Source organism: Leuciscus leuciscus (genome assembly GCF_965113295.1).
Source record: "Leuciscus leuciscus genome assembly, chromosome: 14".
Lineage (NCBI taxonomy): Eukaryota > Metazoa > Chordata > Actinopteri > Cypriniformes > Leuciscidae > Leuciscus > Leuciscus leuciscus.
In genome coordinates, this window is record NC_138738.1 from 32409528 (window position 1) to 32426345 (window position 16818).

The following is a 16818-nucleotide window of genomic DNA, read 5'->3' on the forward strand; positions in this document are numbered from 1 at the left end:
TAAGTATATGTCCACGTTGTGTTGCGTTGCTTAGATGAGTGGATAATCTGACCGCTCACATCACAGTCACATGACTGTCATGAAATTTCAATTGTCTTTAATTAGCAATGACATCTGTAGCCACAGAAAATGCAACCTACAAATTCAACCACTGCACACACACACTGGCATTTGGTAGAATGATAAATGAAGTCCAAAAATCATCCATCATTGTATATCATAATTATTTTTCCGTATATATAGTATAAAGGCTATACGTTTTTACATACTCAATAATTATGCAGTCATTTAAAAAGCCTTTCCAGACTACCCCGCTGAAAATCCAGCATTGCTGGTCACCAGCATGTTTTGCATGCTGGGAACAGCATGGGGATGCTGGCTGCTGCTTGCTGGTCCGCAGCATGGGGAGTGGGAGTACTGGTAAACCAGCTTCGCAAGCTGAATTTTACTTGAGAACAGCATGACCATGCTGGTCCACCAGCTAGACCAGCACTATAACAGCTCTTACCAGCCTTAACCTGCCTGGACCAACATGGAATTCATGCTGGTTTATGATGCTTTTTTTGCAGGGTAATTAAAATTATTTGGTGATATACAGCCCTGAATTTAAGCGGCCAAGGTTGTTGATACAAGGCACTCACCTGCCAGAATTGCCATGTTATATCCAAACAAATCTGTTGAGAACAAAAGGTTTTGTACGTCTGGCAAGTTTAAAAGTCAAGTGCTGTTTAGACACTTTCATTTAACACTCCTCAGTGTCTCAAGTTGGTATGTTATTGGCCTCCCCCTTCACTTTGTCTGCATTTGTTTTTCATTCAGATGGCATTTAATGATTTGAGGTGAATCGTTTGTGAGTTCATTTGCCAAACCCCTATCTTTCGAACAGACCATAAACCAGTCTGTCTCAAGAAAGCGACCAAATCTTCCATGTACGGTTTATTTAATCTAACCACATATCATGAACAGGTCTTCACAATACAATCTATAATAAATTAATGAACATAAAACTATTACTCACCAGAGGCAAGATAAAGTGAGAAAAGTGACGTATTTCATTCATACAGTGGATATTTGTGTAAAGTAAACATATACAGTGGGTTTTTTACAAATCTTGTACAAAATAAACAGAAATTTGTGGTGAGTCCCACAAAGAGAGTTGTGAAACTTTATTGCTGTTGGAACAATTTAAAGCATCTGTCTTCTCTTTTGGCTTTGAGCCGTAGGTAGTACCATCTGCTGACTGTGCTATGCTGCACAGGTGGACACATGAAAATAAAAGACTTCATTTATCAAGATTTTACACCTTCAAAAAGACGGTCTCGAAGGTCTGTTGATGTGAGCCATAATTAAAAACCCTCTAGAGTCTGGCTCTAGTCTCACAAATGGCTTACTACCTCATTCCTTTCCTGCTTGTTTTGTGTGTTTCCAGAGTTTGACCTATCTGTGTTGGAGAAGCTCCCAGACCGGCTGCCCTCTGCCCTCTTCCTTAATGAGTTCTCCACCTTCAAGGGAATCCCGGAGGTACTGTACGCCAGAGGAGGGATGGTGTTGACAAGTATCATCTGCAGAGGCCTCTTCTCCTCATGGTAGCGGCAACGCATATACCGGGCAAAAGCGGCACGGTAAGTCTTATTGAAGAGCGTGTAGATGAAAGGGTTGACCGCCGATGACAGATAACCCACCCAAACAAACACGTTCATCAGTCCCCCCACCAAATCTTCGTCACACGCCGAGCCGCACACCACCGCTATCACGTTTGTCACGAAAAACGGACACCACATGATCACAAACAGAAGGAAGACCACGCCAAGCACTTTAGACGCCTTCTGCTCATTGCTGAGGGACTGCATGGAGCGACGGCTGGAAGCCCTGTCACGGCAGATAGACGAACGCGAGAAGAGACGCTCGGAGGAGAGCGAGCCACGAGGGAGGAGTATAGTGGACGACCATTTTGGCCGCACAACGAGTTGGTCCAGGCACAAAGTCGCTTCGCTTTGCAGAGCACGGATGGTGAGGAAGTAGGTGACGACCATGATGATGAGCGGGATGAAGAACGCCACAAAAGAGCCAATCAGAACGAAATTGTTGTCCGTCAGTTGGCAGCTTTCATTCCGGAAGACTTTGGAGTGATCGTGCAGGCCGAGAACTGGGACAGGCATGGAGATAACTTGAGACAGATGGAGACAAAATGAGAGTAAGAAGACAGCTTGGTGTTATGGTTTGGCATACCAGTGCTAATAGATGCAGTCTCAGTTGTTTAGCATTTCAGAAATGAGCTGGAAAGCAATTTCCTACTGGCTTTGAGCGATCTTGAACTTACCCACAGAGATGGTCCAGGCTGCTGTGATTTTGACTCTGGCTCTAGTAAGAGAGTTTGAGCGGCTGTGGTGGATGGGGTTACGGATGGCGATGTATCGGTCCAGAGAGATGGTGCACAGGTGCATGATGGAGGCAGTGGAGAAGAGAACGTCCAGGTAGATCCAGATAGGACATAAGGCCTGGGGGAGTGGCCAGGTGTAACCTAACACATAAGAGACACAAAAAGTGTCACATTCGGGTCAAGCAAATACTTGTGTGTCATTGGTTACAGTCATATAATATTGAATATTCATTGGTCAACATCCTTCATGGAGCAAGGAAATCTGACTTTTTTTGCACAGGACATTCACCTTGTCGAAACCACAAATTTACTTGTTTTTGATTAGTGACCTACAAGTAGGCTAGTGCAGAATCTTATATTTTTTATATATATATTTTTTTATTCTTTTTACATCATAATGTTGCATAAGAGACTTCTTCCAAAAACATTTAAAATCTTCCAAACATTTCAACAGTAGTTTACATACATTATTCATATATTATAACTATTATTATTTAACATGCAAAGAGGGCATGCAAATGGTCTTAAAAGAGTCTTAAGGAACTGCAGCAAACTAAATAAAAACAGACTTTTAATTTTAAGGGTCAGAGAGAGTGTGTGTTTGGGGTACAAAAAACTTGGTTGCACTTTATTTTACAGTATCTGCACTTACGGGACATCAGTGTACTTACCTAAGAAAGTACTGGTTAATATAAGGTAACTACATGCATTAAGGTTAGGTTTAGGGGTAGGTTCAGGGTTAGTACCTATAGTTATTACCCATTTATTGTAATAAATAGTATGTACATGGGGAACAGGACTGTAAAATTAAGTGCTACCAAAAACTTTACTTACTTCATAATTGGACCTCAGGGTAAAATTAAAAGTAAATATATTAAATAACCCTTTTAAATGGAATTTGCACTATACAGGAGCAAGAACTGCGATGTTTAGTAATTGCTGACACACAACTGTGCTAATACGTAATTACTGTTAATCTGAACTTTTCATATCCAAAACATGTTTTGCTTCTTCAAGTCCATTACCACCAATAATCATGAGAATCAAGTCAAGTCAAGTCAAGTTTATTTGTATAGCGCTTTTCACAATACAGATTGTATCAAAGCAGCTTCACAGTATTAAATTAAAATAATACAACAAAGTTTGTTTCAAGAGGAATTTATTGATTGATCAAATTAAATTAAATATCCCCAAAATATCCCCAACTGAGCAAGCCAAAGGCAACAGTGGCAAGGAACCGAAAAACTCCATCAAGTGACCTAATGGTGTCCTAAAACTCCATCAGGTGACCTAATGGAGAAAAAAAACCTTGGGAGAACCCAGGCTCAGTCGGGGGCCAGATCACCTCTGGCATTTATGAGCTAGAGGCCGGATTGTAGTTTGAACTGTAGGATTATATGAATGCCTGGCTGAAGAGATGCGACTTTTCCAGATGCTGAAGAGAAGACTATTCCAGAGTTTTGGAGCCAAATGTGAAAATGCTCTCCCTCCTTTGGTGGTTCTGGATATCCTAGGTATGACCAAAAGCCTTGAATTTAGTGATCTTAAAGAGCGCGATGGATTATAGGGTGATAGAAGATCCGTTAAATAGACTGGAGCTAAGCCGTTTAGGGCTTTATAAGTCAGTAGCAATATCTTATCATTAATACGGAGCTTTATAGGTAACCAATGCAGTGATGATAAAATCGGTGTTATATGATCATATTTTCTTGATCTCGTAAGAACTCTAGCGGCGGCATTTTGGACTAACTGTAGCTTGTTTATTGAGGATGCAGGACAACCAGCTAATAAAGCATTACAGTAATCCAGTCTCGAGGTCATGAATGCATGAACTAACTTTTCTGCATCAGAAACTGATAGCATATTACGTAGCTTAGCAATGTTTCTCAGGTGGAAAAAGGCTGTTTTTGTAACATATGAAATATGATTTTCAAAAGACAGGTTGCAATCGAGTATAACACCCAGGTCTTTTACTGTAGAGGATAAAGTAACAGGACATCCTATGATGTTAAAGTTGTATTGTGCGAGGTTTTGTGGGCGGTTTTTTGAACCGATAAGTATTACCTCTGTCTTGTCTGGATTTAATAAAAGAAAATTACGCGTCATCCAATCTTTTATATCTTTAACACACTCTGTCAATTTGGAAAATTTTGCGTTTTCATCCGGCCGTGATGAATATATATATATTTGAGTGTCATCAGCATAACAATGGAAACTAATTCCATGTTTCCTTATAATATTTCCAAGTGGCATCATATATATTGAAAATAACAGAGGGCCTAATACAGATCCCTGCGGCATTCCATAGTTTACTGGAGTTATGATCGATTTTTCTCCATTTAAATAGACAAAATGGTAGCGGTCAGATAGGTATGATTTGAACCAGCTTAATGCTTGTCCTTGAACACCAGTATAATTTTGTAGTCGATCTAAGAGTAATGTATGATCTATAGTATCGAACGCAGCACTAAGATCAAGTAAAACTAGTATTGAGATACAGCCTTGGTCAGAAGCTAAAAGTAAATCATTTGTGATTTTAACGAGCGCAGTTTCAGTGCTATGATGCGGTCTGAATCCAGACGGAAACTTTTCATAGATATCATTTTGTTGCAAGAAAGAGCCCAGTTGAGCGGACACCACTTTTTCTAATATTTTAGAGATAAATGGAAGATTTGAAATGGGTCTATAATTTGCTAGATTATTATGATCTAATTGTGGTTTCTTAATGAGAGGTTTTATAACTGCCAGTTTAAATGTTCTTGGAACATGACCTAAAGATAAAGACGAGTTAATAATATTGAGGAGAGGCTCTTCCACTACAGGTAACACTTCTTTCAGTAGTTTAGTTGGTATAGGATCTAATAAACATGTTGTTGTTTTAGATGTAGTGATAAGTTTATTTAACTCTTTTTGTTCTATAGTTGTAAAGCACTGTAATTGTTCTTGCGGGGTGATAATTGAAGCTGAATTATAAGGCGCAATTGAAGATTGAACGTTTACAATTGTGGTTCTGATGCTTTCTATTTTCTCAGTAAAGAAGTTCATGAAATCATTACTACTGAACTGTAACGGGATATTTTGTTCGGGTGACGTCTGTTTATTTGTTAGTCTAGCCACGGTGTTAAATAAAAACCTTGGATTGTTTTGGTTGTTTTCTATTAGTTTGCGGAGGTGCTCAGCCCTGGCCGCTTTTAGGGCCTTTTTATAACGTGACATACTGTCTTTCCACGCGATTCTAAAGACCTCTAAATTAGTTTGTTTCCATTTACGCTCTAAAATACGGGTTTCTCTCTTTAAAACATGCGTAGTATTGTTATACCATGGTGCTTTATTTTTCTCTCTGACTTTTTTTCATTTAATAGGTGCAACCACATCCAATGTTCTAGAGAGAATGGTGCTCATAGTGCTAGTTAGTTCTTCTAGTTCATCTGTTTGTTTGGGTTCAGGCAGCAGCTGAGACAGATTAGATTAGCAATTTGAGAAATTATCTATGGTGGATGGGAGGATTGTTCTGCCTGGTTGATAACGCGACGCCGCATGACATATTACAGCAGTACGTAATATGCAAGTTACCATGTAGTGATCAGTGACTTCATCACTTTGTGGAATGATATCTATATCGGTTGGATCGGTTCCATGTGATATAATTAAATCGAGTGTATGATTAAGACGATGTGTTGGTCCGGTGACGTTTTGCTTGACCCCAAATGAATTTAATAAATCTGTAAACGCAGCTCCTAACGCATCATTTGGATTATCTACGTGTATGTTAAAATCTCCAACAATTAATGCTTTATCGACATTGACTAATAGGTCTGAGAGAAAATCTGCAAACTCTTTTAGGAAATCAGCGTAAGGCCCTGGCGGTCTATATACGGTAGCCAAGGCTAGAGATAATAGGGATGTTTTTCTAACATCTAAGAGCGTAACATTTAGTACAAGTACTTCAAATGAAATAAACTTATAACCCGTTTTCTGAGTAACATTTAGAATATCTCTATAAATGGTTGCAACACCTCCGCCACGACCAATCAGACGGGGCTCATGCTTATAACAGTATCCAGGAGGAGTAGACTCATTAATACCGAAATAATCATTTGGTTTAAGCCAGGTTTCAGTAAGGCAAAGTACATCGAAGCTATTATCTGTGACTATTTCATTTACAATAACTGCCTTAGGTGTGAGTGATCTAATGTTTAGAAGACCTAGCTTTAGAAATAGTTTTTGTTTACTAATAGCAACATTTTCTGTTTTAATAACAATTAGATTTTTCCTAGATCCTGCAGTAGATTTATTATTTGATCTCACTAAACGAGGAATAGACACGGTTTCTATGCAATGTTCTACACTAGTATTTATATCAGTTAAATTGGTGCAGCAGAGACTATGATTTGGACTTTTGGTTACTAGTCAAAGGGTATTTAACATTTTGGAGATGTTATCTGACAGAAGATCCGCTCCGAATCTGCTTGGGTGTAAGCCATCAGCACGGAAAAGCCTAGGACGCTCCCAAAACAGATTCCAATTATTTACAAAGAGCAGTTTCTGCTCATTGCACCATGACATTAACCATTCATTTAGCGCAAATAATCTGCTGAACTTTTCATGCCCTAGTCGGTACGTGGGAAGCGGTCCTGACACAATGATCGTTGTTTCAGGCGATGTGCTGCGTACCGTATCGATTAGATTCCTGAAGTCTTTCTTCAGAATCTCCGTCTAGCGCAGCCTGATGTCGTTCACTCCCGCGTGCAGGACCACAGTTCCGACGCGCTCGTCACCGTTCAGGATCTCGGGAACGCGAGCAGCGATTTCAGAAACACGAGCACCAGGAAAGCAGTGACTGTGCACCTTACTTTTACCTAATGTAGCGTGTACGTGCCGAACGATGGAATCGCCGATGATCACAGCATCGCGTTCTGTTTCGCGAAGAGGGGAGAAGCGGTTTTGTGTGGATAACTCGAAAACCGGGAGGGTCGGAGAAAGTCTTGGTCTAAACCTGACTCGCGTCTTCCGCTGCGGAACCACCCAGGCTTCGTGGTGGCGTGTTGGAGCCGGAGTGAACGAGACCATGGCTGATTGCGACCGATGCTGAGGAACGCACGGAGTAGACAAGGTCGGAGTCAGCGGGTTAGTAACGTTAAACACTGATTTGTGTGCATCGGCGCATGATGTTTCAAGAGCCAAACACCGGTCTCTCAGCTCGGCCTGTCTCAATAAAAGGTCGTGGATCTGTTTCTCAACAGCTTCCAGCTCAGACTGCAGTGCGTGCAGCTCAAATGTGTCCTCACCTGCACCAAAAGGTAGACATCTGGACATCTTACATCTGATATATTCGCCATTTTAACAGATGGACAGTGAGTTAGCAACGAAGCTACCGGTGATGCTATCAATATTAATACTAATTTATGACTGAAGTCTTGGATATAATCGTTTTTTTTTTTTTTTTTTTTTTTTGGTAGGGGTGTAGAGTAGACGCACGATAGGCAAAAAAAAAATGTTTGTTTGTAAGTGAGTGTGGAGAAGACGCGTTCAGCCGTGATCCACGGACGTAACCTTTAAGAGTATGCAGCGTTGGATCACTAATAGGCTTGAGACGCGTCTGCTCAACAGTCCGCGTTGTAACTATGAGGTTTGAGCAGTAGTGCTTCTCAGTGAGGAAAAGTAGAAAATGTTCGTTGTAAGCGAGTTTAAAGAGAAAAATCAAGAATTATAAATCAAATCGATAGAGCTCCAAAAACAACAACGCATTTAGACGCGACACATGATAATAACAGGACAAGACATTACTCACCGTGTTTGTTGAGTGTTTCTTACTCACCTGAGCTTTTATGAACTCAAAGGCGCGTGAGAGAAAATAAATAAATAAAAATAGCTGAGCGCACGGGTGGCGCGTTAACAGGCTAGCGAATTACTAGCGTGTTGTGCTAGTAGTAACGGAAGCTAGCGATGTCAGGTTAATCTGAGATGTTGGGTAAGCTGTATTTAGTAGTAGTATAAACAACTAGAAATTGTAGTAAATGATGGTTCAAAACAAGGAAATACGAGGCTAAGACGGAGCTTACAGCACGTGGCAAACACACTCACAGCAGGCCCACTAGAATCACTAGAATCAGCCTTTTAGTTTGCTGACTTACAAAGAACATGATGTTTTGGAAGCCACTGTGTCTACAGATTGAATCTAAACACAAAGAAATGTGTTCTGGAATAAAGATGAGAGAATAGAAGACTCGGGTGCTGATGAGACAGTGGAAGTCATCAATAGCACCATCACACTCAATGGTGTGCTTCGAACTGTGAAGTCATAGAATCTCCCAGAACTCTCAGAACAGGTTCAGCTGAAACACACAGCCCTGTTTTTTATCAGTGCCTGGAGTTTCATGTAGGCTATATAAATTCAACAGATCTCAACCGGTTATATAATAACATTACATCATGCGGGAATAACCTGTTTCAGGGGGCAAAAGATGATACAGGATCTTGTAGCTGCTGTCACTCAGAATGAGTTCTGCATTGCGTGTTTGCATGTTTGATTTAGAAACAATGTGTTATGAGTGCTTTAGACAGACTTTGTTTTGTCTAGGTTTTCATGTCAAATTCTGATCAATAAGTGATAAACTCCACCAGTAAAAGAAGAAAGAAGGAAAATAAATAATTTAGCTGTGTGTTATCAGAATTCTGTCCACACGACGCCAGCTGTCATAACACCAAAAAACACATACGTCTGATAGAAACAGGGAGTGGCGTGTTTTATTCTCTTTGGTCAAACTATTCAGTACATCAAGTAGGAAGCATAACAATTTTTGCTGCATAAACACACACCAAAGCGCAGCATCGTTACTGCATAATTAATTTCTCATCAAAGCGCTGGAAGGAGTAGGAAGAGGGATTTCTCTCCCCATGCGTGAATACAAGCAGACTAATTTAGGACACACCAGACGGCCCAACACACACTCATTATCCACTGAAATAAATCACCTTCCAGCAAAATGTATGGAGGCCTAATTATTGTTTATACATCTTTTTCCAGAGATACAAATGTTACAACACAAGAAAGTTTGCAATTTACACCTCTGACATGGAAGAAACTCACTGGAGACATCTAATGAGTGCTGATTCTGTAAAACAGCTCAAATAAAAAACCATTTGACACAACTTGTGTTCTTTAAAGGAATGATCTGGCTTCTAAACAACTTAATGTCTCTCAACAGCATCTGGGGCATGTTGTCGACAATAACAGGGGTCAGAATTATGATCTATCTAAGAAATAGCATCACCCATGCTGTTGTGTTGATTATGGCAGAAAATAATTATGGTTGATTTTTCCCTCAGTTTGAAAAAACAAAGAAAAATGCGCCTATGTTGTTAAAGGTCCCATGACATGGATTATTTCATTATTTTATAATGTTTCCTTGGGTGCCCTTATAATGTTAGTATGTTTTTAAAGGGATACTCCACCGTTTTTTCATATTAAACTATGTTATTCCCTTAACTAAGACGAGTTGATACATACCTCTCTCATCTCAGTGCGTGCACTTAATCGCTCTGGCGCGCGGTGACACTTTGATAGCACTTAGCTTAGCCCAGTATATTCAATGGTATCTAACAGCAATGAATTTAGAAGTGACCAAACACATCAATGTTTTCCCTATTTAAAAACAGTTACACTAGTAGTTATACGACCAAGTAGGGTGACACAAAATAAAACGTGGTGCTTTTCTAAGCGGGTTATAAAGGATAATTATAATGTATGGCGGAATAGCACTTTTGGGAATACTTCGACTTGGCGCAGTAAAAAGTCACGCCTGATCCTCTTCCCACTATTGACAGAAGTGAGAGGAAGAGGATCAGGCGTGACTTTTTACTGCGCCGAGTCGAAGTACTCCCAAAAGTGTTATTCCGCCATACATTATAGTTATCCTTTTTAACCCGCTTAGAAAAGCGCTACGTTTTATTTTGTGTCACCATACTTAGTCGTATAACTACTCGTGTAACTGTTTTTAAATAGGGAGAACATTGATGTGTTTGGTCACTTCTAAATTCATTGCTGTTAGGTACCATTGAATATACTGGGCTAAACTAAGTGCTATCAAAGTGTCATCGCGCGCCAGAGAGATTAAGTGCACGCACTGAGATGAGAGAGGTATGTATCAACTCTTCTTAGTTAAGGGAATAACATAGTTTAATATGAAAAAACGGTGGAGTATCCCTTTAAGATCAAAATTTTTAATAATTTAGAAATAAAAGGCATTTTTCCTAGCCTGATTTAAGCCTCTGATTTGAACACTCATTTTGAAGGGGCGTGTCTGCTGTGAGATTTCAGTGTAAACGCCCACTGCTGTGATTGGCTGACATGCTTGCCTATGAAATAGCTAGCATTACATGTGGAACTCTCTCGAATACTTTTACTATTACAGCTATTATACGTTTTTACTATTACAGCTATCGAGATTAACGAATCATGAGAAGTTTTTTAAGTATTTAGATCTATTCCCATCACATAAAAGGTTGCAGTGATGAGCATTGAGCAGATGACAGCCTGTTGATCGCGTGAATGAAGATCTTATCATTGCAACACAGTTTCTGTACTCTCACTAATGATTTCACCAATGCAAACATGAGGTAAGTACAGTAAGAGCTTTGTTGTTCAGTGTAACAGCGTCATTGATTTCATAACGAGTTTTGGCAAGTGTCCAGATAAACTCGCGCTGTGTGATTGACAGCTTGGGCGATTGGAATGGGATTGTTCTTTGATCGCTTTCTGTATATATTTTAATCACAGTTTAAATAAGATTATTTTCACCCTACCAAGAGAAACGATGTGAAGTTGATATTTTAGTCACTGGCTTGATTGACTGATGCATAAACAGTATTGAACGATTTTGAGAGAAAGATTATCTGTCTGAACTTGAACAATTACACATCAGAAATTCACATAACCCACTGGTTCTTCAGAGGCTCGGATGAAGGAACTAAAAAAATACTTTTGTGTTCATTTGTACATCCAAACACTGAGCAACTGCCATGCTTCGCTCGTTTGCAAGCCATAATGTCTCTCGAGGAAATACCAATATCGCGCTCGCGCAGCTCATTTTCTCATGGGCGGGCCAAATTCTCTTTGTGGGCAAAGAAGAGAAAGGGGAGGTGATCTTTCCCCTTATGACGACAAAAAGGGAAGATTCTAGATTCGCCCGTCTGAGCTTTTTCTGAGCGTGCACCTGAGACCCGCAGAGATGAATTAATTGACAGCTGCAGTCAGACTCTAAAATGGAGAGTGACTCACAGGGTCGCAAGACGACGTAAAGTACATGCATCCGATGAGTTTTATCGAGTTGATGTCAATACCGTGCGCTCTCTGTAGGCATATTCATAGATATATGATATCTATGGGCATATTCATATTTTGCCGCTATGTGAAAAAATCCAGCAAAATGCGCCGGCGCGTTTGTCGACCCTAGAGGATTAACTTTAGCCTAACCATAAATTGTGATTAAAATATAGCCTAGTATATGATCACTCACATCAAGACGCCGCTGCGGTGGTGGAGTCCATGCAGGAGGGAGCAGCGTTTGGCACTGCGTTGCTTTTCAGCGCGAGCTGTGTGGAGAAGCCCATTTCTACCTCTATTGCATTGGAGAAGCAATACGCTGATTTCACGCAGCCGTTATTTTGAAATCGAAAATGAGGCTCCGGTGGGAAGAAAACCGGAAGTGTCGCCTTTAATCACAGGAGAGTCGTGAATGCGATGGCGTATTGTTGTGTTTAATGATGTTGTGTCAATTCTAAAAATGTACATACATTTCTTTCATACTTTAGACTATATACAGTGAAATTCATTTATAAATAAGTTTTTTTTTATATATAATTCAGAATGTAAAAAAAGAAGCAGGAATGAACTATATACATATCCTATATTGAATATTAACATCCAATAGTGTAAATCGCGGCAGCAGCTTCAGGTTGGTAATCCAAGGCATTGTTGTTTATCTTTACTTCCGGGGTTCTTCCCACCGGAGCCTCACTTTCGATTTCAAAATGGCGGCTGCGTGAAATCAGCGTATCCTGCGTAAAATGCAGGTTGCACACTGGAGCTCTTGGCGGGAACTCACGGTCTTCCAGGCCAAGTGCATGCAACCACTGGCGCCTAATTTCCAAGTCTGCTGGAAAGCTATGCAGTCCAGCAGTGCTGTTGAAACCAACACTACACCTACGTACCCTCCTGACCACTGTATTAAATACAGATAAATCTATGCTAACTTGAAGCTATCCTAACTGATGCAATACTATGCGTGGTGGTGAGCTGGAACCTGCTTACATCACGCAGTACCGCAAACATCCAATAGGAAAATTCAACTGCAGTAGCCACCGTTCAACCTGAAGAGGGCAGCACTCAGACGTTTTTACACCATATATTGTAGAATTAAAACACTTTATACCCAAATGTCAAAAAAGTTACTCGAATCAATGAAACAGCACTAATAAAGCCCCATTCTTACAGATCATTAACTAAAAAAAGTTGGTTTAGGGTTTAGTTACCCTTTAAAAAACATAAGGTGAAATTTTCATGTCATGGGTCCTTTAATAGTTCAAGGCATTCCCGATATTTTTAGGCAGTAGATGCAGTTTTTGTTTAAATCAGCTATTTAAATCAGTTTTTTTTTTTTTTTTGCTGCCAAGGACCCCAAAATAGACAGCTTCTGGAAGAGATGTTTAGTTAGACCAGTAGGGGGTGCTCACCCTGTGGTCTGTGTGGATCCTAATGCCCCAGTATAGTGATGGGGACACTACTGTCAAAGAGCAACGTCCTTCGGATGAGACGTTAAACTGAGGTCCTGACTCTGTGGTCATTAAAAATCCTAGGATGTCCTTCAGAAAAAAGAGTAGGGGTTTAACCCCGGCATCCTGGCCAAATTAGGCCATTGGCCCCTGTCCATTATGGCCTCCTATACACTGATTGGCTTCATCACTCTGTCTCATCTCCACCAGTAACCTGGTGTGTGGGCGTTCTGGTGCAATATGGCTGCCGTGCTGCACATTGGTGGTGGTTGAGGAGATTCCCCCTTCCCCCACTTTGAGTACCCAGAAAAGCGCTATATAAATTTAACAAATTATTATTGTATATTTTTACAATAAATATTGTATATACTATATATATACATTGTTGTGTATGCAATTGGACTCTTGTGTTGTGATATACTGTGTGAGATAAATAGTGACAGAGACAAAATGTTGTTTCCAAAATTGAATAAAAAAAGTTTTCCTTAATTTGACAGTGTATCTTTTTCTACCCACTATTATTATACAATGTAAAACTAAGTAAATCTTTGCTTGATTTAAATGTAAAAAAAAATATTTTTATTTTAACTATGGATATTTGGTGCTTATTTTGGTTCAAATAGTAATGATTCATCTCAATGCAAAACAAGACAATAATAATGTCAAAACAATATTGCGTTAAACATTTAATTAATATGTTTAATCAAAAAGTATTACACATTACCTAGAAACTCCAAGATGCGCAAAAATTCTACAAACGCTCATTAAAAACCTTATGCGCTCAACTGAGTCGGGTAAATTTTTTATCCGTTAACAAAACGTGCATAAACTACGACTGAAACACATTTACGAATCATTTCCTCGATGCGCATCGAAAAAGACATGTGGCTTTGCAATGGGACGGCATAACTGGACCAACCAGTGGATTGATCTCATTGCACAGCATCTAAAATGCTGTTTTGGTCATTCTGAAATGCCTGAGTTGCTAGAATATCTGTCGTCCATCCAGAACTGTCTTATACGACTGCGTTCCCAAACAGCAGGCATCCGCCTCAGAAAGCAAGACAGGAACACGTTTATTGCATTTCATCTGCACACACTCTGGAGTAATATATTATATATATAAACATTATTATATATAGCGGCTTCTCCTACTGCATCAACTTCCATTTTTCTTAGTGAGTTTATCAGGAAGTGACGTTTTTGTTCTCTTCAACTATGGAAACGGTGCTTTTTTCGCAAAATGTTACATGCGTTATCGCAATTTTGCACATAAAGTCCTGTTCTTGGAGATCTGCCTTTCTGCAAAGTTTAGCTCCAACCCTTATCAAACACAACTGAACCAGCTAATTAAGTTCTTCAGGAGCACTTGATAATCAAAACTCTGCAGGCAGGTAGATCTCAAAAAACAGGATTGGACACCCCTGTTGTAAACATTCTCTCTGTGCTATCCTTGTGCATATTATGCCTATGGTACAAGTTATACTGGCTTAAAATTTAATGATGGGAGTTGAAAGACTGAATACAACTTTGCATCGCAAGGTTAGTAATCAATTGTATCACGTTAGCCTTATGTTAACTGGCATAATGTTCATGTCTTTAGGCTACTTTCAAAACTTTGTCTGTTTTTACAGTTATTTTGAGGAAATGCCTTGCCCCATAGACTTCTATTGTGTATTACTGCAAATGTATGACGATATGTTAAAATGTAAAGAAACTCACCATAGAGTATCGTCAGCATGGCTACTGGCATTACAAGGATACCCAGAAGCATGTCTGTAATGGCTAAAGACCTCAAGAAGTAGTTGGTGGCATTCTGTAACTTCCTCTCCAAGCTCACTGCCATGATGACCAGAATGTTTCCTGTCACTGTGGTGATTATGACCAGCGAAATCAAAAGAGCCACCCAGTTCTTCTGGCCATTAAAGGGCAAATCGACCGACCTATTTCTGTCTTCACTACAATTGAAATCCATTGAGTTATTGAGAACTGCATTTCTCAGAGACACCTTCTGATCCATGAGCCAATGTTCAGCGCTTTTGTCCTTCAAAATCTCAGTCGATATCCCAGAGGATCTGAGTTCAGCAGTCGTCCCATTCAGGGCCATTAAAGGACTATTTTTTCAAATGCGACATCGATTAATTCACGGAACTGATAGTCCAGTTGAAGCGTTCCATGGCACTCCAGGTCTGTGCAGCCCAAAAGGTTCCGGTTTGAGATCGACAACATGTTCACAGTCACCTTGACACCGCTGTTGATGGTTGTTGTACACAGATGTTTAAAGCTCCTTGGGCAGATGGATTGTGATTCAGAATAGAGGAGGGAACTTTACAGCTGCTTTTTTAATGAGAGAGAAAGAAAGAATGAGAACACATGAGAGACTGGAACGCACTGATGTTTCAGCTGTCCTGGTTTAAACAAAACACCACATAAACACACGAAACATGCTATCTACGCACTGCTTCATTCCCACTTGAAACACATATTGCACGCAACCACAATTCTCAGACTAGTGGCTCCAGTAGCTAGACTGATTCAAAAAAAGTGTAGAACATCAAACTCAGTGTTTATGTTGTGTTCATATACATTACCGTTTAATCTAGAAGTATTTTCCAGTTTCCTGTCACTCCGAACACCAGCACTGGAGAATGAGCCTCTGGTGATGCGTGCTTGTCACATCAACCCAACATGTGGTCCTGTTCCATTCATCCTTTCTCTTTTCAGCACTTCGGTCTCTTATCTCCCTCCCTCCCTTCTCTCTCTCCCTTCTCTCTCTCCCTTCTCTCTCTCTCTCTCTCTCTCTCTCTCTCTCTCTCTCTCTCTCTCTGCAGATAGTTCTCTCCAGCTGTAACTAAAGCTAGACTGTTTGAGCTTCTTCCAGAAAGCCTTGTCTTTGAATGGTCCCTTTGGAACTTGTCAACTGGAACAAAGACATATGGACCTATTTTTTTTTCCACACACATTTCCACAGATATTCAAATACGCTCTTCAGGCAGGAAACCAACGGAGGAATCTAATGGAATGCCCCACATAACCTTTTAAACTTATTGCAATTTCAGGAAAACCGGAACCATTACAAATATAGAACAATATTTAGTATAAATCAGATGTTTACATCCATGAAAATAGCAGGTAGCCCATCAAAGGGGTGGTTCACCCAAAAATAAAAATTCTGTTATCACATACCCAAAATGGCTATATGCATTAACAATGTGCCTATATGCACAAAAAAATGTTATAAAAATATGCATATTTGGCGTACTGTCCGAGGGGAGGGCTACGACCTCGGAATTTGGCCCGAACCCAGAGTACTCCCCCCATCCCAGGTTGGGATAGGAATAGTTAGAATTGAGGAGATAAGTGGAACAGAGGTAATTCTGCTGTATATTTACCTCTTATCTTGTAAATTGAGTTGATTAACTGAATGCGCTCCTCCATGTTAAATAGGTTAATTATCTTAACGTGTTCCTCCCGAACTTTGTAAATAAAAAATCATAGGATATGAAAAAAAGGTGCTAGAGTTGATATGCAAAGCATCACTTTCTGTCAACTAGCAATGTGATTTTGCATCGTATAAAAATGACACTGATAAAAATATATATAGCACCGTTGATTATAATAAAAATAAGCCTAATATTTTCATTGATTTATTTTATTGATTATAT

The 16818-nt window shown here is 39.8% G+C and overlaps 1 protein-coding gene across 2 annotated transcripts; it reads right to left on the reverse strand.

Moving 5' to 3' along the window:
* Nucleotides 1-539: 539 nt before the first annotated feature.
* htr2ab (5-hydroxytryptamine (serotonin) receptor 2A-b) lies at nt 540-15852 on the reverse strand. 2 transcript variants are annotated; one of them, XM_082189557.1, is made up of 4 exons: nt 15745-15852; nt 14876-15487; nt 2321-2521; nt 540-2167 (listed from the first exon to the last, which is right to left on the reverse strand). In XM_082189557.1, the coding sequence occupies exons 2-4, from the start codon at nt 15258-15260 to the stop codon at nt 1377-1379; spliced, it is 1377 nt and encodes a 458-aa protein (XP_082045683.1). In that variant the 5' UTR covers nt 15261-15487; nt 15745-15852; the 3' UTR covers nt 540-1376. The 2 variants fall into 2 exon arrangements, with proteins under 2 accessions (XP_082045683.1, XP_082045684.1); XM_082189558.1 differs by having other exon boundaries at nt 14876-15490; nt 15745-15830.
* Between the last annotated feature and the right edge of the window lie 966 nt (nt 15853-16818).